Genomic DNA, 22111 nt, shown 5'->3' with positions numbered 1-22111 from the left:
TGCATTTTTAACATGGAGAAAAAAACTCCTTGAATTGAGCCCTAAGGGGCATATTTACTAAGCATCAGTTTTGGGTATTTGGCTGATTTTAGAACGTCGACCAACTATTGATTATTACACCTAGACAAGTTTACAAACCACAGATTTAATAAGTGCTTTTAAAACTCGAAACCAACGCTTAGTAAATTTTGCCTCTTAGCCTTTGCTGATTACAGAATAACTAATTTATGACTTTTGTCCTGGAAGTCTTACAACCAAACCCGTAATAACATTCTCTAAATCGCAAAGCCTTATCAATCGCATAACTTACATATACATTTCTGAAATTGGGGAGTAGCATTAGAACATATTTCCCTTTGGTGCTACAGTGACGGACATTAGCTATTCCGGCATGATAGTGCCACCTAATAAATACAACATGTTATTAGAGTTAAACATACTGCACAATATTTTCTATGTATTCAGTCCACATTAGTTGTCCATGATGGCACCGTAGTAGGAAATTGTACACAATGGTGATGTAGGTCATGGCGCGGGTCTTCAGCCACAGGAGAGCTCTAACCCTTGTTCATGTTGCTCTATAGTGTTGATAGTAGAGTATTGAGAAGAAGTCTGGAACATGTGACCTTTAGAAACCTATCTTATGTTTGTGGAACACTTGATACAAGCTGTCGCGGATCTGTTTGTTCTTGATGCTGTAAATGATGGGGTTCAGCAGGGGGGAAACAAATATTAAAGTATTGGCCGCAACACTTTTAGATACTGGATTCATCTGAATTCCAAATCTGTTTGATACAGTTGATGCCAGGTTAGAAGCATAGAAAGAGATAACAGCTAAGAGATGAGAGGCGCATGTGTTAAATAACCTCTTCTGCTCCATTTCTGAGGTAACATCAAGCACACCTCTAATTATGAGGCTGTAAGATAGTATAATAAGTGCCAAATCCAAAGCAACTGTGCAGAGGATGGCTGCAAGGCCATACATGATGTTGAAGGTATTGGTTCCATCACAGGCCAACTTCATAACGTCCTGCTGCACGCAGACTGAATAGGACAGAAGATTGCCTTTGCAATATGGCAGAAAGAGGAGGCTAGTCACTGGTGGGACATGGATCAGAGTACCCCGGAGGACAGAGAACAAGCCAACCTTGGTTATTACAGAATTGCTAAGAATGGAAGTGTATCTTAGAGGCTGACAGATGGCTACAAATCGGTCAAAGGCCATAGCTACCAATACTGAGGACTGAATTATGGCCTGTACGTGGATGAAGAACATCTGTAAGAGACAAGCTTCAGATCTAATGATCTGGTAGTTGAAGAGGAAAATACTTAGCATCGTTGGACATGTAGAAAGCAAGAAGAGGATGTCAGTGACTTCCAGCATGGAGAGGAATATGAACATTGGCTGGTGGAGTTTGTAGTCTCTGATTATCACATGAAGAATTAACCCATTCCCACCAAATGATATGATAAACATCAAGCAGATTGGAATGGAGATCCAGCCATAGATGGCTTCCAGACCAGGGAAGCCCACCAAGATGAATGTTGCTGGAATATGGCTGCTGTTCAGTGCCAACATGGTTACCTAGATGCAGTAAAAAATAATATGAGTACAGTATATACAAATTACACACCTCATGCAATAAATAACAGTTTCCACCAGAACCCATCCCAGTAAGTAGCATCTACCGTAACCTATGCATCTATATCTGTAGTGTTGGGGAAGTTTGTTTATGGCAAAATAACGTAATAGTCCAAAATACGGTCAGTTCACCGACGCATTTCGCTATCTCCCCACAGGTACCACACATTCAGAGGTTCCCTTTGTAATACACAGGAATAAGGGTAGGGAGGGGACATTAAGATGTTATGATTTATATCAATTTATTATTTATACTTAAACTGTTGTATCATTAGGGTGTTAATGATAAGAGAGGCTACAGATTAAATGTGAACTTAGCTGTGAGTACCTGGTGCCTTAATAATGACCCCGAATACAGTATGTTTGTTATTCAGACTCATTAACTCCAATCATCCCAACCACTCTATCCTTTTGAGAAGACATTAATGTCTAATTCAATCCTTTTCCAGTTACTCCTAACAATAAATTACCCTTTTAAATGATGTTTAACTTCATATCTTAGTGTTTGCAGGTTATTCCAGTGTGGCAAAATAAGGGACTTACGACATGTGTCTAGATGAGATTCTGCTTCCAGTCCTGCTGTTGGGCCTCATAGTAGCCAGACACTTTAAGGAGAACACCTGGGTTTGTCAGAAGTTAGATTCAGGTAGAAGCAGAGGCAGAACTCTGGGAGGCAACGGAGTCATCTGCCGCCGGGCTCCTGCTCTGAAGGGGGGCACCTTTCCTCCCATTCTGTGACACCATTGAATTAAGTTAATTGATAGCTGCCGCTGTCTTTTCAGTGGACGACTTCCTCAGTGGTCCCTGCACCTTATAAATCACACCCTCTTTATTATACTGAATATACTCATTTTACAAGTGTCATACCCAGGATTAGAAACCACAACCTATCACACTGGAAGCAGACACCTTACTGATGAAGCTGTTTGCTCCTGTATAGGAAATATGAGAATTTTAACTATATGAAGTTACTTCTCTGACAATTACATGTAACTTCATATAGTTAGAATTCTCATGCTTCCTCTACAGGAGCAAATAGCTCCATCAGTAAAGTGTCTGCTGTTAGTGTAACAGGTCATGGGTTCTAATCCTGGGTATGACTGCTAAGAAATGTGTGATTTAAAATAAAAGACAATCAAATGTATAAATATAGTATATAATTTTTTTTACACACAAACACACACACAAACACACACACACACACACACACACACACACACACACATATTTATCTTTATATAGGAAATAGGGGGGCACCAATATTTATCTTGCCTCCGGGCAACTGGGACAAACTTACGCCACTGGGTAGAAGACAACATGGGAATTAAAGCAGACAGGATAGAGCTGAGGCAAAGATTAAGCTTTAGAAGGGGGTTGTTTATTCATGTGGGTGCTGGGTTTTTTGGCCACCTCTTGCAGACAATGTGCTTCACATTCTGAGATGGGAGTAAAGCAAAGAAAAATAGGTACCGTGGTGCTTGAAGGTCCGTGACCCTTCAGAATTTTTTATATTTCTGCTGAAATGTGGCCTAAAACGACGTCAGAATTTCACACAAGTCCTAAAAGTAGATAAAGAACCAAACAAATGAGACAAAAAATTAGATGTGCTCATTTTTAATTGAGGAGAAAGATCCAATATCTGTGAGCGGCAGAAGTATGTGACCCTTTGCTGTCAGTATCTGGTATGACCCCTTGTGCAGCAATAACTGCATGGAAACGTATCCGGTAATTGTTGATTAGTTCTGAACATCGCCTTGGAGGAAATTTACCCCATTCCACAGCTTCAGCTCTGTTATGTAGGTGGGTTTCCTCCTATGAGCTGCTCACTTCAGGTCCTTCCACAACATTTCCAATGGATTATGGGAAGGGCTTTGACTTGGCCATACCAAAACTTCACTTTTATTCTTCTTTAACAGCTCTTTGGTTGAATGACTTGTGCGCTTTAGGTCATTGTCTTGCTGCATGACCCATGTTCTCTTGAGATGCAGCTCATGGGCAGATGTCCTGACACTTTCCTTTATAATATTCAGGTATACTGTAATTCAGAATACATTTTCCCATCAATGACGGCAAGTCATCCTGGGCCAGAAGTAGCAAAACAGGCCCAAACCATGATAACCAAACCACATACCACCCAACACGACCCTCTCCAGGAGGAACAGAATGCTCTACCCTGGACTTCCCTCTTAATTTATGACTGCCATCACCTGTGCGGAAACCCCTTTCTTATCAATTACCTGTTCAACACAGGTGCTGGCTATCATAAATGAAGAGAAAAGTCCAGGAGCAGAGCATTTTGTACCTCCTGGAGAGGGTCATGTTGGGAGGTATGAAACCATGATACCACCACCACCACCACCACCACCACCACCACCACCACTACCACCACCACCGTGTTTCACAGATGGAATTAGGTTTTTATGCTGGAATAAAGTGTTCTCCTTTCTCCAAACATAATGCTTCTCATTTAAACCAAAAATCTCTATTGTGAACATCAGACTTTCTTTATCTACTGTTAGGACTTTTGGTGGAAATCTGAGGTAGTTTTTGGGCAAATTTCTGTAGAAATACAGAAAATTCTGAAGGGTTCACAGACTTTCAAGCACCACTGTAATTGTACACCTGGACAAACCATGCTGCCAGGTGCACAGTTACCTGCTCTTCAACTCACATACCTCCCAACATGACCCTTTCCTGGAGGGACAAAATGCTCTGTTCCTGGATACACCGCTTAATTTGTGGTTGCCATCACCTGTGTAGGACAAGCTAACTGAGGAGAAAGGTGTTTCAGCACAGGTGATGGCAATCTTAAATTAAGAGGGAAGTCTTGGAGCAGAGCATTCTATCCCTCCTGGAGAGGGGCGTGTTAGGAGGTATGAACTCAGGCCAAATAGGAATAAAAAGAAATTGGCACATTCACCTGTTCATAATTATTCCCATACACATCAGCGTCATTTTATCAGGAATTTAGTCCAATGTGACCTCATGTGGAGTTACTGTATCATGTTTAGAATGACTGAAAACTTTCTTTATAGATGTCTACATACTATATGTGTCTGGCCATCTGCATACCTCCCAACATGACCCTCTCCAGGAGGACACAATTCTCTGCTCCTGGACTTCCCTCTTACTGTATGATTACCATCACCTGTGCTGTACCCTAATACTGACCCAGTGCTCATACCTATGTCATTCCTCCCAACATGACCTCTCCAGGAGGACACAATGCTCTGCTCCTGGACTTCCCTCTTACTGTATGATTACCATCACTTGTGCTGTACCCTAATACTGACCCAGTGCTCATACCTATGTCACACCTCCCAACATGACCTCTCCAGGAGGACACAATGCTCTGCTCCTGCTCTTCCCTCTCACTGTATGATTACCATCACTTGTGCTGTACCCTAATACTGACCCAGCATACCTCCCAACATGACCCACTCCAGGAGGGACAGAATGCTCTGCTCCTGGACTTCCATCTTAATGTATGATTGCCATCACCTGTGCTGAAACACCTTTCTTATCAATAAACCTGTTCAACACAGGTGCTGGTGATCATACATTAAGAGGGAAGTCCAGGAGCAGAGCATTGTGTCCCTCCTGGAGAGGGTCATGTTGGGAGGTATGACCCAGTGCTCATACCTATGTCATACCCCCCAACATGATCCTCTCCAGGAGGGACACAATGCTCTGCTCCTGGACTTCCCTCTTAATATATGATTGCCGGAACCTGTGCTGAAACAACTTTCCTATCCATTCACCTGTTCAAAACAGGTGACGGCAATCATAAATTAAGAGAAAAGTCCAGAAGTAGAGCATTGTGTCCCTCCTGGAGAGGTTGTGATGGGAGGTATTGTATGCATCTGCAAACTTCTCTTATAACTCCTGGAGAGGTCATGTTGGGAGGTATGACATAGGTATGAGCACTGGGTCAGTATTAGGATACAGCACAGGTGATGGTAATCATACAGTAAGAGGGAAGTGCAGGAGCAGAGCATTGTGTCCTCCTGGAGAGGTCATGTTGGGAGGTATGACATAGGTATGAGCACTGGGTCAGTATTAGGATACAGCACAGGTGATGGTAATCATACAGTAAGAGGGAAGAGCAGGAGCAGAGCATTGTGTCCTCCTGGAGAGGTCATGTTGGGAGGTATGACATAGGTATGAGCACTGGGTCAGTATTAGGGTACAGCACAGGTGATGGTAATCATACAGTAAGAGGGAAGTTCAGGAGCAGAGCATTGTGTCCCTTCTGGAGAGGTCATGTTGGGAGGTATGACATAGGTATGAGCACTGGGTCAGTATTAGGGTACAGCACAGGTGATGGTAATCATACAGTAAGAGGGAAGAGCAGGAGCAGAGCATTGTGTCCTCCTGGAGGGTCATGTTGGGAGGTATGACATAGGTATGAGCACTGGGTCAGTATTAGGGTACAGCACAGGTGATGGTAATCATACAGTAAGAGGGAAGAGCAGGAGCAGAGCATTGTGTCCTCCTGGAGAGGTCATGTTGGGAGGTATGACATAGGTATGAGCACTGGGTCAGTATTAGGGTACAGCACAGGTGATGGTAATCATACAGTAAGAGGGAAGTGCAGGAGCAGAGCATTGTGTCCTCCTGGAGAGGTCATGTTAGGAGGTATGACATAGGTATGAGCACTGAGTCAGTATTTCGGTACAGCACAGGTGATGGTAATCATACAGTAAGAGGGAAGAGCAGGAGCAGAGCATTGTGTCCTCCTGGAGAGGGTCATGTTTGGAGGTATGACATAGGTATGAGCACTGGGTCAGTATTAGGGTACAGCACAGGTGATGGTAATCATACAGTAAGAGGGAAGTGCAGGAGCAGAGCATTGTGTCCTCCTGGAGAGGTCATGTTGGGAGGTATGACATAGGTATGAGCACTGGGTCAGTATTAGGGTACAGCACAGGTGATGGTAATCATACAGTAAGAGGGGAGTGCAGGAGCAGAGCATTGTGTCCTCCTGGAGAGGGTCATGTTGGGAGGTATGACATAGGTATGAGCACTGGGTCAGTATTAGGGTATAGCACAGGTGATGGTAATCATACAGTAAGAGGGAAGAGCAGGAGCAGAGCATTGTGTCCTCCTGGAGAGGTCATGTTGTGAGGTATGACATAGGTATGAGCACTGGGTCAGTATTAGGGTACAGCACAGGTGATGGTAATCATACAGTAAGAGGGAAGAGCAGGAGCAGAGCATTGTGTCCTCCTGGAGAGGTCATGTTGGGAGGTATGACATAGGTATGAGCACTGGGTCAGTATTAGGGTACAGCACAGGTGATGGTAATCATACAGTAAGAGGGAAGAGCAGGAGCAGAGCATTGTGTCACTCATGAAGAGGTCATGTTGGGAGGTATGACATAGGTATGAGCACTGGGTCAGTATTAGGGTACAGCACAGGTGATGGTAATCATACAGTAAGAGGGAAGTGCAGGAGCAGAGCATTGTGTCCTCCTGGAGAGATCATGTTGGGAGGTATGACATAGGTATGAGCACTGGGTCAGTATTAGGGTACAGCACAAGTGATGGTAATCATACAGTAAGAGGGAAGTGCAGGAGCAGAGCATTGTGTCCTCCTGGAGAGGTCATGTTGGGAGGTATGACATAGGTATGAGCACTGGGTCAGTATTAGGGTACAGCACAGGTGATGGTAATCATACAGTAAGAGGGAAGAGCAGGAGCAGAGCATTGTGTCCTCCTGGAGAGTTCATGTTGGGAGGTATGACATAGGTATGAGCACTGTGTCAGTATTAGAGTACAGCACAGGTGATGGTAATCATACAGTAAGAGGGAAGAGCAGGAGCAGAGCATTGTGTCCTCCTGGAGAGGTCATGTTGGGAGGTATGACATAGGTATGAGCACTGGGTCAGTATTAGGGTACAGCACAGGTGATGGTAATCATACAGTAAGAGGGAAGAGCAGGAGCAGAGCATTGTGTCCTCCTGGAGAGTTCATGTTGGGAGGTATGACATAGGTATGAGCACTGTGTCAGTATTAGAGTACAGCACAGGTGATGGTAATCATACAGTAAGAGGGAAGAGCAGGAGCAGAGCATTGTGTCCTCCTGGAGAGGTCATGTTGGGAGGTATGACATAGGTATGAGCACTGGGTCAGTATTAGGGTACAGCACAGGTGATGGTAATCATACAGTAAGAGGGAAGAGCAGGAGCAGAGCATTGTGTCCTCCTGGAGAGGTCATGTTGGGAGGTATGACATAGGTATGAGCACTGTGTCAGTATTAGAGTACAGCACAGGTGATGGTAATCATACAGTAAGAGGGAAGAGCAGGAGCAGAGCATTGTGTCCTCCTGGAGAGGTCATGTTGGGAGGTATGACATAGGTATGAGCACTGGGTCAGTATTAGGGTACAGCACAGGTGATGGTAATCATACAGTAAGAGGGAAGAGCAGGAGCAGAGCATTGTGTCCTCCTGGAGAGGTCATGTTGGGAGGTATGACATAGGTATAGGCACTGGGTCAGTATTAGGATACAGCACAGGTGATGGTAATCATACAGTTAGAGGGAAGAAAAGGAGCAGAGCATTGTGTCCTCCTGGAGAGGTCATGTTGGGAGATATGACATAGGTATGAGCACTGGGTCAGTATTAGGGTACAGCACAGGTGATGGTAATCATACAGTAAGAGGGAAGAGCAGGAGCAGAGCATTGTGTCCTCCTGGAGAGGTCATGTTGGGGGGTATGACATAGGTATGAGCACTGGGTCAGTATTAGGGTACAGCACAGGTGATGGTAATCATACAGTAAGAGGGAAGAGCAGGAGCAGAGCATTGTGTCCTCCTGGAGAGTTCATGTTGGGAGGTATGACATAGGTATGAGCACTGTGTCAGTATTAGAGTACAGCACAGGTGATGGTAATCATACAGTAAGAGGGAAGAGCAGGAGCAGAGCATTGTGTCCTCCTGGAGAGGTCATGTTGGGAGGTATGACATAGGTATGAGCACTGGGTCAGTATTAGGGTACAGCACAGGTGATGGTAATCATACAGTAAGAGGGAAGAGCAGGAGCAGAGCATTGTGTCCTCCTGGAGAGGTCATGTTGGGAGGTATGACATAGGTATGAGCACTGTGTCAGTATTAGAGTACAGCACAGGTGATGGTAATCATACAGTAAGAGGGAAGAGCAGGAGCAGAGCATTGTGTCCTCCTGGAGAGGTCATGTTGGGAGGTATGACATAGGTATGAGCACTGGGTCAGTATTAGGGTACAGCACAGGTGATGGTAATCATACAGTAAGAGGGAAGAGCAGGAGCAGAGCATTGTGTCCTCCTGGAGAGGTCATGTTGGGAGGTATGACATAGGTATAGGCACTGGGTCAGTATTAGGATACAGCACAGGTGATGGTAATCATACAGTTAGAGGGAAGAAAAGGAGCAGAGCATTGTGTCCTCCTGGAGAGGTCATGTTGGGAGATATGACATAGGTATGAGCACTGGGTCAGTATTAGGGTACAGCACAGGTGATGGTAATCATACAGTAAGAGGGAAGAGCAGGAGCAGAGCATTGTGTCCTCCTGGAGAGGTCATGTTGGGGGGTATGACATAGGTATGAGCACTGGGTCAGTATTAGGGTACAGCACTGGTGATGGTAATCATACAGTAAGAGGGAAGAGCAGGAGCAGAGCATTGTGTCCTCCTGGAGAGGTCATGTTGGGGGGTATGACATAGGTATGAGCACTGGGTCAGTATTAGGGTACAGCACAGGTGATGGTAATCATACAGTAAGAGGGAAGAGCAGGAGCAGAGCATTGTGTCCTCCTGGAGAGGTAATGTTGGGAGGTATGACATAGGTATGAGCACTGGGTCAGTATTAGGGTACAGCACAAGTGATGGTAATCATACAGTAAGAGGGGAGTGCAGGAGCAGAGCATTGTGTCCTCCTGGAGAGGTCATGTTGGGAGGTATGACATAGGTATGAGCACTGGGTCAGTATTAGGGTACAGCACAGGTGATGGTAATCATACAGTAAGAGGGAAGAGTAGGAGCAGAGCATTGTATCCTCCTGGAGAGGTCATGTTGGGAGGTATGACATAGGTATGAGCACTGGGTCAGTATTAGGGTACAGCACAGGTGATGGTAATCATACAGTAAGAGGGAAGTGCAGGAGCAGAGCATTGTGTCCTCCTGGAGAGGTCATGTTGGGAGGTATGACATAGGTATGAGCACTGGGTCAGTATTAGGGTACAGCACAGGTGATGGTAATCATACAGTAAGAGGGAAGTGCAGGAGCAGAGCATTGTGTCCTCCTGGAGAGGTCATGTTGGGAGGTATGACATAGGTATGAGCACTGGGTCAGTATTAGGGTACAGCACAGGTGATGGTAATCATACAGTAAGAGGGAAGAGCAGGAGCAGAGCATTGTGTCCTCCTGGAGAGGTCATGTTGGGAGGTATGACATAGGTATGAGCACTGGGTCAGTATTAGGGTACAGCACAGGTGATGGTAATCATACAGGAATAGGGAAGTGCAGGAGCAGAGCATTGTGTCCTCCTGGAGAGGTCATGTTGGGAGGTATGACATAGGTATGAGCACTGGGTCAGTATTAGGGTACAGCACAGGTGATGGTAATCATACAGTAAGAGGGAAGAGCAGGAGCAGAGCATTGTGTCCTCCTGGAGAGGTCATGTTGGGAGGTATGACATAGGTATGAGCACTGGGTCAGTATTAGGGTACAGCACAGGTGATGGTAATCATACAGTAAGAGGGAAGTGCAGGAGCAGAGCATTGTGTCCTCCTGGAGAGGTCATGTTGGGAGGTATGACATAGGTATGAGCACTGGGTCAGTATTAGGGTACAGCACAGGTGATGGTAATCATACAGTAAGAGGGAAGTGCAGGAGCAGAGCATTGTGTCCACCTGGAGAGTTCATGTTGGGAGGTATGACATAGGTATGAGCACTGTGTCAGTATTAGAGTACAGCACAGGTGATGGTAATCATACAGTAAGAGGGAAGAGCAGGAGCAGAGCATTGTGTCCTCCTGGAGAGGTCATGTTGGGAGGTATGACATAGGTATGAGCACTGGGTCAGTATTAGGGTACAGCACAGGTGATGGTAATCATACAGTAAGAGGGAAGAGCAGGAGCAGAGCATTGTGTCCTCCTGGAGAGTTCATGTTGGGAGGTATGACATAGGTATGAGCACTGTGTCAGTATTAGAGTACAGCACAGGTGATGGTAATCATACAGTAAGAGGGAAGAGCAGGAGCAGAGCATTGTGTCCTCCTGGAGAGGTCATGTTGGGAGGTATGACATAGGTATGAGCACTGGGTCAGTATTAGGGTACAGCACAGGTGATGGTAATCATACAGTAAGAGGGAAGAGCAGGAGCAGAGCATTGTGTCCTCCTGGAGAGGTCATGTTGGGAGGTATGACATAGGTATGAGCACTGTGTCAGTATTAGAGTACAGCACAGGTGATGGTAATCATACAGTAAGAGGGAAGAGCAGGAGCAGAGCATTGTGTCCTCCTGGAGAGGTCATGTTGGGAGGTATGACATAGGTATGAGCACTGGGTCAGTATTAGGGTACAGCACAGGTGATGGTAATCATACAGTAAGAGGGAAGAGCAGGAGCAGAGCATTGTGTCCTCCTGGAGAGGTCATGTTGGGAGGTATGACATAGGTATAGGCACTGGGTCAGTATTAGGATACAGCACAGGTGATGGTAATCATACAGTTAGAGGGAAGAAAAGGAGCAGAGCATTGTGTCCTCCTGGAGAGGTCATGTTGGGAGATATGACATAGGTATGAGCACTGGGTCAGTATTAGGGTACAGCACAGGTGATGGTAATCATACAGTAAGAGGGAAGAGCAGGAGCAGAGCATTGTGTCCTCCTGGAGAGGTCATGTTGGGGGGTATGACATAGGTATGAGCACTGGGTCAGTATTAGGGTACAGCACAGGTGATGGTAATCATACAGTAAGAGGGAAGAGCAGGAGCAGAGCATTGTGTCCTCCTGGAGAGGTCATGTTGGGGGGTATGACATAGGTATGAGCACTGGGTCAGTATTAGGGTACAGCACAGGTGATGGTAATCATACAGTAAGAGGGAAGAGCAGGAGCAGAGCATTGTGTCCTCCTGGAGAGGTAATGTTGGGAGGTATGACATAGGTATGAGCACTGGGTCAGTATTAGGGTACAGCACAAGTGATGGTAATCATACAGTAAGAGGGGAGTGCAGGAGCAGAGCATTGTGTCCTCCTGGAGAGGTCATGTTGGGAGGTATGACATAGGTATGAGCACTGGGTCAGTATTAGGGTACAGCACAGGTGATGGTAATCATACAGGAATAGGGAAGTGCAGGAGCAGAGCATTGTGTCCTCCTGGAGAGGTCATGTTGGGAGGTATGACATAGGTATGAGCACTGGGTCAGTATTAGGGTACAGCACAGGTGATGGTAATCATACAGTAAGAGGGAAGAGCAGGAGCAGAGCATTGTGTCCTCCTGGAGAGGTCATGTTGGGAGGTATGACATAGGTATGAGCACTGGGTCAGTATTAGGGTACAGCACAGGTGATGGTAATCATACAGTAAGAGGGAAGAGCAGGAGCAGAGCATTGTGTCCTCCTGGAGAGGTCATGTTGGCAGGTATGACATAGGTATGAGCACTGGGTCAGTATTAGGGTACAGCACATGTGATGGTAATCATACAGTAAGAGGGAAGAGCAGGAGCAGAGCATTGTGTCCTCCTGGAGAGGATCATGTTGGGAGGTATGACATAGGTATGAGCACTGGGTCAGTATTAGGGTACAGCACAGGTGATGGTAATCATACAGTAAGAGGGAAGTACAGGAGCAGAGCATTGTGTCCTCCTGGAGAGGGTAATGTTGGGAGGTATGACATTAGGTATGAGCACTGGGTCAGTATTAGGGTACAGCACAGGTGATGGTAATCATACAGTAAGAGGGAAGAGCAGGAGCAGAGCATTGTGTCCTCCTGGAGAGGGTCATGTTGGGAGGTATGACATAGGTATGAGCACTGGGTCAGTATTAGGGTACAGAACAGGTGATGGTAATCATACAGTAAGAGGGAAGAGCAGGAGCAGAGCATTGTGTCCTCCTGGAGAGGTCATGTTGGGAGGTATGACATAGGTATGAGCACTGGGTCAGTATTAGGGTACAGCACAGGTGATGGCAATCATACAGTAAGAGGGAAGAGCAGGAGCAGAGCATTGTGTCCTCCTGGAGAGGTCATGTTGGGAGGTATGACATAGGTATGAGCACTGGGTCAGTATTAGGGTACAGCACAGGTGATGGTAATCATACAGTAAGAGGGAAAAGCAGGAGCAGAGCATTGTGTCCTCCTGGAGAGGATCATGTTGGGAGGAATGACATAGGTATGAGCACTGGGTCAGTATAAGCGTACAGCACAGGTGATGGTAATCATACAGTAAGAGGGAAGAGCAGGAGCAGAGCATTGTGTCCTCCTGGAGAGGTCATGTTGGGAGGTATGACATAGGTAGGAGCACTGGGTCAGTATTAGGGTACAGCACAGGTGATGGTAATCATACAGTAAGAGGGAAGTGCAGGAGCAGAGCATTGTGTCCTCCTGGAGAGGGTCATGTTGGGAGGTATGACATAGGTATGAGCACTGGGTCAGTATTAGGATACAGCACAGGTGATGGTAATCATACAGTAAGAGGGAAGAGCAGGAGCAGAGCATTGTGTCCTCCTGGAGAGGGTCATGTTGGGAGGTATGACATAGGTATGAGCACTGGGTCAGTATTAGGGTACAGCACAGGTGATGGTAATCATACAGTAAGAGGGAAGTGCAGGAGCAGAGCATTGTGTCCTCCTGGAGAGGTCATGTTGGGAGGTATGACATAGGTATGAGCACTGGGTCAGTATTAGGGTACAGCACAGGTGATGGTAATCATACAGTAAGAGGGAAGTGCAGGAGCAGAGCATTGTGTCCTCCTGGAGAGGTCATGTTGGGAGGTATGACATAGGTATGAGCACTGGGTCAGTATTAGGGTACAGCACAGGTGATGGTAATCATACAGTAAGAGGGAAGAGCAGGAGCAGAGCATTGTGTCCTCCTGGAGAGGTCATGTTGGGAGGTATGACATAGGTATGAGCACTGGGTCAGTATTAGGGTACAGCACAGGTGATGGTAATCATACAGGAATAGGGAAGTGCAGGAGCAGAGCATTGTGTCCTCCTGGAGAGGTCATGTTGGGAGGTATGACATAGGTATGAGCACTGGGTCAGTATTAGGGTACAGCACAGGTGATGGTAATCATACAGTAAGAGGGAAGAGCAGGAGCAGAGCATTGTGTCCTCCTGGAGAGGTCATGTTGGGAGGTATGACATAGGTATGAGCACTGGGTCAGTATTAGGGTACAGCACAGGTGATGGTAATCATACAGTAAGAGGGAAGTGCAGGAGCAGAGCATTGTGTCCTCCTGGAGAGGTCATGTTGGGAGGTATGACATAGGTATGAGCACTGGGTCAGTATTAGGGTACAGCACAGGTGATGGTAATCATACAGTAAGAGGGAAGTGCAGGAGCAGAGCATTGTGTCCACCTGGAGAGTTCATGTTGGGAGGTATGACATAGGTATGAGCACTGTGTCAGTATTAGAGTACAGCACAGGTGATGGTAATCATACAGTAAGAGGGAAGAGCAGGAGCAGAGCATTGTGTCCTCCTGGAGAGGTCATGTTGGGAGGTATGACATAGGTATGAGCACTGGGTCAGTATTAGGGTACAGCACAGGTGATGGTAATCATACAGTAAGAGGGAAGAGCAGGAGCAGAGCATTGTGTCCTCCTGGAGAGTTCATGTTGGGAGGTATGACATAGGTATGAGCACTGTGTCAGTATTAGAGTACAGCACAGGTGATGGTAATCATACAGTAAGAGGGAAGAGCAGGAGCAGAGCATTGTGTCCTCCTGGAGAGGTCATGTTGGGAGGTATGACATAGGTATGAGCACTGGGTCAGTATTAGGGTACAGCACAGGTGATGGTAATCATACAGTAAGAGGGAAGAGCAGGAGCAGAGCATTGTGTCCTCCTGGAGAGGTCATGTTGGGAGGTATGACATAGGTATGAGCACTGTGTCAGTATTAGAGTACAGCACAGGTGATGGTAATCATACAGTAAGAGGGAAGAGCAGGAGCAGAGCATTGTGTCCTCCTGGAGAGGTCATGTTGGGAGGTATGACATAGGTATGAGCACTGGGTCAGTATTAGGGTACAGCACAGGTGATGGTAATCATACAGTAAGAGGGAAGAGCAGGAGCAGAGCATTGTGTCCTCCTGGAGAGGTCATGTTGGGAGGTATGACATAGGTATAGGCACTGGGTCAGTATTAGGATACAGCACAGGTGATGGTAATCATACAGTTAGAGGGAAGAAAAGGAGCAGAGCATTGTGTCCTCCTGGAGAGGTCATGTTGGGAGATATGACATAGGTATGAGCACTGGGTCAGTATTAGGGTACAGCACAGGTGATGGTAATCATACAGTAAGAGGGAAGAGCAGGAGCAGAGCATTGTGTCCTCCTGGAGAGGTCATGTTGGGGGGTATGACATAGGTATGAGCACTGGGTCAGTATTAGGGTACAGCACTGGTGATGGTAATCATACAGTAAGAGGGAAGAGCAGGAGCAGAGCATTGTGTCCTCCTGGAGAGGTCATGTTGGGGGGTATGACATAGGTATGAGCACTGGGTCAGTATTAGGGTACAGCACAGGTGATGGTAATCATACAGTAAGAGGGAAGAGCAGGAGCAGAGCATTGTGTCCTCCTGGAGAGGTAATGTTGGGAGGTATGACATAGGTATGAGCACTGGGTCAGTATTAGGGTACAGCACAAGTGATGGTAATCATACAGTAAGAGGGGAGTGCAGGAGCAGAGCATTGTGTCCTCCTGGAGAGGTCATGTTGGGAGGTATGACATAGGTATGAGCACTGGGTCAGTATTAGGGTACAGCACAGGTGATGGTAATCATACAGTAAGAGGGAAGAGTAGGAGCAGAGCATTGTATCCTCCTGGAGAGGTCATGTTGGGAGGTATGACATAGGTATGAGCACTGGGTCAGTATTAGGGTACAGCACAGGTGATGGTAATCATACAGTAAGAGGGAAGTGCAGGAGCAGAGCATTGTGTCCTCCTGGAGAGGTCATGTTGGGAGGTATGACATAGGTATGAGCACTGGGTCAGTATTAGGGTACAGCACAGGTGATGGTAATCATACAGTAAGAGGGAAGTGCAGGAGCAGAGCATTGTGTCCTCCTGGAGAGGTCATGTTGGGAGGTATGACATAGGTATGAGCACTGGGTCAGTATTAGGGTACAGCACAGGTGATGGTAATCATACAGTAAGAGGGAAGAGCAGGAGCAGAGCATTGTGTCCTCCTGGAGAGGTCATGTTGGGAGGTATGACATAGGTATGAGCACTGGGTCAGTATTAGGGTACAGCACAGGTGATGGTAATCATACAGGAATAGGGAAGTGCAGGAGCAGAGCATTGTGTCCTCCTGGAGAGGTCATGTTGGGAGGTATGACATAGGTATGAGCACTGGGTCAGTATTAGGGTACAGCACAGGTGATGGTAATCATACAGTAAGAGGGAAGAGCAGGAGCAGAGCATTGTGTCCTCCTGGAGAGGTCATGTTGGGAGGTATGACATAGGTATGAGCACTGGGTCAGTATTAGGGTACAGCACAGGTGATGGTAATCATACAGTAAGAGGGAAGAGCAGGAGCAGAGCATTGTGTCCTCCTGGAGAGGTCATGTTGGCAGGTATGACATAGGTATGAGCACTGGGTCAGTATTAGGGTACAGCACATGTGATGGTAATCATACAGTAAGAGGGAAGAGCAGGAGCAGAGCATTGTGTCCTCCTGGAGAGGATCATGTTGGGAGGTATGACATAGGTATGAGCACTGGGTCAGTATTAGGGTACAGCACAGGTGATGGTAATCATACAGTAAGAGGGAAGTACAGGAGCAGAGCATTGTGTCCTCCTGGAGAGGGTAATGTTGGGAGGTATGACATTAGGTATGAGCACTGGGTCAGTATTAGGGTACAGCACAGGTGATGGTAATCATACAGTAAGAGGGAAGAGCAGGAGCAGAGCATTGTGTCCTCCTGGAGAGGGTCATGTTGGGAGGTATGACATAGGTATGAGCACTGGGTCAGTATTAGGGTACAGAACAGGTGATGGTAATCATACAGTAAGAGGGAAGAGCAGGAGCAGAGCATTGTGTCCTCCTGGAGAGGTCATGTTGGGAGGTATGACATAGGTATGAGCACTGGGTCAGTATTAGGGTACAGCACAGGTGATGGCAATCATACAGTAAGAGGGAAGAGCAGGAGCAGAGCATTGTGTCCTCCTGGAGAGGTCATGTTGGGAGGTATGACATAGGTATGAGCACTGGGTCAGTATTAGGGTACAGCACAGGTGATGGTAATCATACAGTAAGAGGGAAAAGCAGGAGCAGAGCATTGTGTCCTCCTGGAGAGGATCATGTTGGGAGGAATGACATAGGTATGAGCACTGGGTCAGTATAAGCGTACAGCACAGGTGATGGTAATCATACAGTAAGAGGGAAGAGCAGGAGCAGAGCATTGTGTCCTCCTGGAGAGGTCATGTTGGGAGGTATGACATAGGTATGAGCACTGGGTCAGTATTAGGATACAGCACAGGTGATGGTAATCATACAGTAAGAGGGAAGAGCAGGAGCAGAGCATTGTGTCCTCCTGTAGAGGATCATGTTGGGAGGTATGACATAGGTATGAGCACTGGGTCAGTATTAGGATACAGCACAGGTGATGGTAATCATACAGTAAGAGGGAAGAGCAGGAGCAGAGCATTGTGTCCTCCTGGAGAGGGTCATGTTGGGAGGTATGACATAGGTATGAGCACTGGGTCAGTATTGGGGTACAGCACAGGTGATGGTAATCATACAGTAAGAGGGAAGTGCAGGAGCAGAGCATTGTGTCCTCCTGGAGAGGTCATGTTGGGAGGTATGACATAGGTATGAGCACTGGGTCAGTATTAGGGTACAGCACAGGTGATGGTAATCATACAGTAAGAGGGAAGAGTAGGAGCAGAGCATTGTATCCTCCTGGAGAGGTCATGTTGGGAGGTATGACATAGGTATGAGCACTGGGTCAGTATTAGGGTACAGCACAGGTGATGGTAATCATACAGTAAGAGGGAAGTGCAGGAGCAGAGCATTGTGTCCTCCTGGAGAGGTCATGTTGGGAGGTATGACATAGGTATGAGCACTGGGTCAGTATTAGGGTACAGCACAGGTGATGGTAATCATACAGTAAGAGGGAAGTGCAGGAGCAGAGCATTGTGTCCTCCTGGAGAGGTCATGTTGGGAGGTATGACATAGGTATGAGCACTGGGTCAGTATTAGGGTACAGCACAGGTGATGGTAATCATACAGTAAGAGGGAAGAGCAGGAGCAGAGCATTGTGTCCTCCTGGAGAGGTCATGTTGGGAGGTATGACATAGGTATGAGCACTGGGTCAGTATTAGGGTACAGCACAGGTGATGGTAATCATACAGGAATAGGGAAGTGCAGGAGCAGAGCATTGTGTCCTCCTGGAGAGGTCATGTTGGGAGGTATGACATAGGTATGAGCACTGGGTCAGTATTAGGGTACAGCACAGGTGATGGTAATCATACAGTAAGAGGGAAGAGCAGGAGCAGAGCATTGTGTCCTCCTGGAGAGGTCATGTTGGGAGGTATGACATAGGTATGAGCACTGGGTCAGTATTAGGGTACAGCACAGGTGATGGTAATCATACAGTAAGAGGGAAGAGCAGGAGCAGAGCATTGTGTCCTCCTGGAGAGGTCATGTTGGCAGGTATGACATAGGTATGAGCACTGGGTCAGTATTAGGGTACAGCACATGTGATGGTAATCATACAGTAAGAGGGAAGAGCAGGAGCAGAGCATTGTGTCCTCCTGGAGAGGATCATGTTGGGAGGTATGACATAGGTATGAGCACTGGGTCAGTATTAGGGTACAGCACAGGTGATGGTAATCATACAGTAAGAGGGAAGTACAGGAGCAGAGCATTGTGTCCTCCTGGAGAGGGTAATGTTGGGAGGTATGACATTAGGTATGAGCACTGGGTCAGTATTAGGGTACAGCACAGGTGATGGTAATCATACAGTAAGAGGGAAGAGCAGGAGCAGAGCATTGTGTCCTCCTGGAGAGGGTCATGTTGGGAGGTATGACATAGGTATGAGCACTGGGTCAGTATTAGGGTACAGAACAGGTGATGGTAATCATACAGTAAGAGGGAAGAGCAGGAGCAGAGCATTGTGTCCTCCTGGAGAGGTCATGTTGGGAGGTATGACATAGGTATGAGCACTGGGTCAGTATTAGGGTACAGCACAGGTGATGGCAATCATACAGTAAGAGGGAAGAGCAGGAGCAGAGCATTGTGTCCTCCTGGAGAGGTCATGTTGGGAGGTATGACATAGGTATGAGCACTGGGTCAGTATTAGGGTACAGCACAGGTGATGGTAATCATACAGTAAGAGGGAAAAGCAGGAGCAGAGCATTGTGTCCTCCTGGAGAGGATCATGTTGGGAGGAATGACATAGGTATGAGCACTGGGTCAGTATAAGCGTACAGCACAGGTGATGGTAATCATACAGTAAGAGGGAAGAGCAGGAGCAGAGCATTGTGTCCTCCTGGAGAGGTCATGTTGGGAGGTATGACATAGATATGAGCACTGGGTCAGTATTAGGATACAGCACAGGTGATGGTAATCATACAGTAAGAGGGAAGAGCAGGAGCAGAGCATTGTGTCCTCCTGTAGAGGATCATGTTGGGAGGTATGACATAGGTATGAGCACTGGGTCAGTATTAGGATACAGCACAGGTGATGGTAATCATACAGTAAGAGGGAAGAGCAGGAGCAGAGCATTGTGTCCTCCTGGAGAGGGTCATGTTGGGAGGTATGACATAGGTATGAGCACTGGGTCAGTATTGGGGTACAGCACAGGTGATGGTAATCATACAGTAAGAGGGAAGTGAAGGAGCAGAGCATTGTGTCCTCCTGGAGAGGTCATGTTGGGAGGTATGACATAGGTATGAGTACTGGGCCAGTATTAGGGTACAGCACAGGTGATGGTAATCATACAGTCAGAGGGAAGTGCAGGAGCAGAGCATTGTGTCCTCCTTGAGAGGGTCATGTTGGGAGGTATGACATAGAAATGAGCACTGGGTCAGTATTAGGGTACAGCACAGGTGATGGTAATCATACAGTAAGAGGGAAGAGCAGGAACAGAGCATTGTGTCCTCCTGGAGAGGTCATGTTGGGAGGTATGACATAGGTATGAGTACTGGGTTAGTATTAGGTTACAGCACAGGTGATGGTAATCATACAGTAAGAGGGAGGTGTGGGAGCAGAGCATTGTGTCCTCCTGGGGAGGTCATGTTGGGAGGTATGACATAGGCATGAGCACAGGGTCAGTATTAGGGTACAGCACAGGTGATGGTAATCATACAGTAAGAGGGAAGAGCAGCAGCAGAGCATTGTGTCCTCCTGGAGAGGGCATGTTTGGAGGTATGACATAGGTATGAGCACTGGGTCAGAATTAGGGTACAGCACAGGTGATGGTAATCATACAGTAAGAGGGAAGAGCAGGAGCAGAGCATTGTGTCCTCCTGGAGAGGTCATGTTGGGAGGTATGATATAGGTATGAGCACTGGGTCAGAATTAGGGTACAGCACAGGTGATGGTAATCATACAGTAAGAGGGAAGAGCAGGAGCAGAGCATTGTGTCCTCCTGGAGAGGTCATGTTGGGAGGTATGACATAGGTATGAGCACTGGGTCAGAATTAGGGTACAGCACAGGTGATGGTAATCATACAGTAAAAGGGAAGAGCAGGAGCAGAGCATTGTGTCCTCCTGGAGAGGTCATGTTGGGAGGTATGACATAGGTATGAGCACTGGGTCAGTATTAGGGTACAGCACAGGTAATGGTAATCATACAGTAAGAGGGAAGTGCAGGAGCAGAGCATTGTGTCCTCCTGGAGAAGGTCATGTTGGGAGGTATGACATAGGTATGAGCACTGGGTCAGTATTAGGGTACAGCACAGGTGATGGTAATCATACAGTAAGAGGGAAGTGCAGGTGCAGAGCATTGTGTCCTCCTGGAGAGGTCATGTTGGGAGGTATGACATAGGTATGAGCACTGGGTCAGTATTAGGGTACAGCACAGGTAATGGTAATCATACAGTAAGAGGGAAGTGCAGGAGCAGAGCATTGTGTCCTCCTGGAGAGGTCATGTTGGGAGGTATGACATAGGTATGAGCACTGGGTCAGTATTAGGGTACAGCACAGGTGATGGTAATCATACAGTAAGAGGGAAGTGCAGGAGCAGAGCATTGTGTCCTCCTGGAGAGGTCATGTTGGGAGGTATGACATAGGTATGAGCACTGGGTCAGTATTAGGGTACAGCACAGGTGATGGTAATCATACAGTAAGAGGGAAGAGCAGGAACAGAGCATTGTGTCCTCCTGGAGAGGTCATGTTGGGAGGTATGACATAGGTATGAGCACTGGATCAGTATTAGGGTACAGCACATGTGATGGTAATCATACAGTAAGAGGGAAGAGCAGGAGCAGAGCATTGTGTCCTCCTGGAGAGGTCATGTTGGGAGGTATGACATAGGTATGAGCACTGGGTCAGTATTAGGGTACAGCACAGGTGATGGTAATCATACAGTAAGAGGGAAGAGCAGGAGCAGAGCATTGTGTCCTCCTGGAGAGGTCATGTTGGGAGGTATGACATAGGTATGAGCACTGGGTCAGTATAAGGGTACAGCACAGGTGATGGTAATCATACAGTAAGAGGGAAGAGCAGGAGCAGAGCATTGTGTCCTCCTGGAGAGGTCATGTTGGGAGGTATGACATAGGTATGAGCACTGGGTCAGTATAAGGGTACAGCACAGGTGATGGCAATCATACAGTAAGAGGGAAGTGCAGGAGCAGAGCATTGTGTCCTCCTGGAGAGGTCATGTTGGGAGGTATGACATAGGTATGAGCACTGGGTCAGTATTAGGATACAGCACAGGTGATGGTAATCATACAGTAAGAGGGAAGTGCAGGAGCAGAGCATTGTGTCCTCCTGGAGAGGTCATGTTGGGAGGTATGACATAGGTATGAGCACTGGGTCAGTATTAGGGTACAGCACAGGTGATGGTAATCATACAGTAAGAGGGAAGTGCAGGAGCAGAGCATTGTGTCCTCCTGGAGAGGTCATGTTGGGAGGTATGACATAGGTATGAGCACTGGGTCAGTATTAGGGTACAGCACAGGTGATGGTAATCATACAGTAAGAGGGAAGAGCAGGAGCAGAGCATTGTGTCCTCCTGGAGAGGTCATGTTGGGAGGTATGACATAGGTATGAGCACTGGGTCAGTATTAGGGTACAGCACAGGTGATGGTAATCATACAGTA

At 47.0% G+C, this 22111-nt stretch overlaps 1 protein-coding gene across 1 annotated transcript; it reads right to left on the bottom strand.

The window, feature by feature from the left end:
* Window positions 1–628: 628 nt before the first annotated feature.
* On the bottom strand, window positions 629–1579 carry LOC134988951 (olfactory receptor 51A4-like). The gene has a single exon (XM_063950581.1). The coding sequence runs from the start codon at window positions 1577–1579 to the stop codon at window positions 629–631; it is 951 nt and encodes a 316-aa protein (XP_063806651.1).
* Between the last annotated feature and the right edge of the window lie 20532 nt (window positions 1580–22111).

Source organism: Pseudophryne corroboree, chromosome 2 (assembly GCF_028390025.1).
Source record: "Pseudophryne corroboree isolate aPseCor3 chromosome 2, aPseCor3.hap2, whole genome shotgun sequence".
Taxonomy (NCBI): domain Eukaryota; kingdom Metazoa; phylum Chordata; class Amphibia; order Anura; family Myobatrachidae; genus Pseudophryne; species Pseudophryne corroboree.
Note: the sequence above shows the minus strand (reverse complement) of the source record. Positions and strands in the feature narration are given on the sequence as shown.

Bases quoted from the DNA above. Each gene is read 5' to 3' on its own strand.
- LOC134988951 (XM_063950581.1), bottom strand. From the start codon at position 1,579: ATGTTGGCACTGAACAGCAGCCATATTCCAGCAACATTCATCTTGGTG.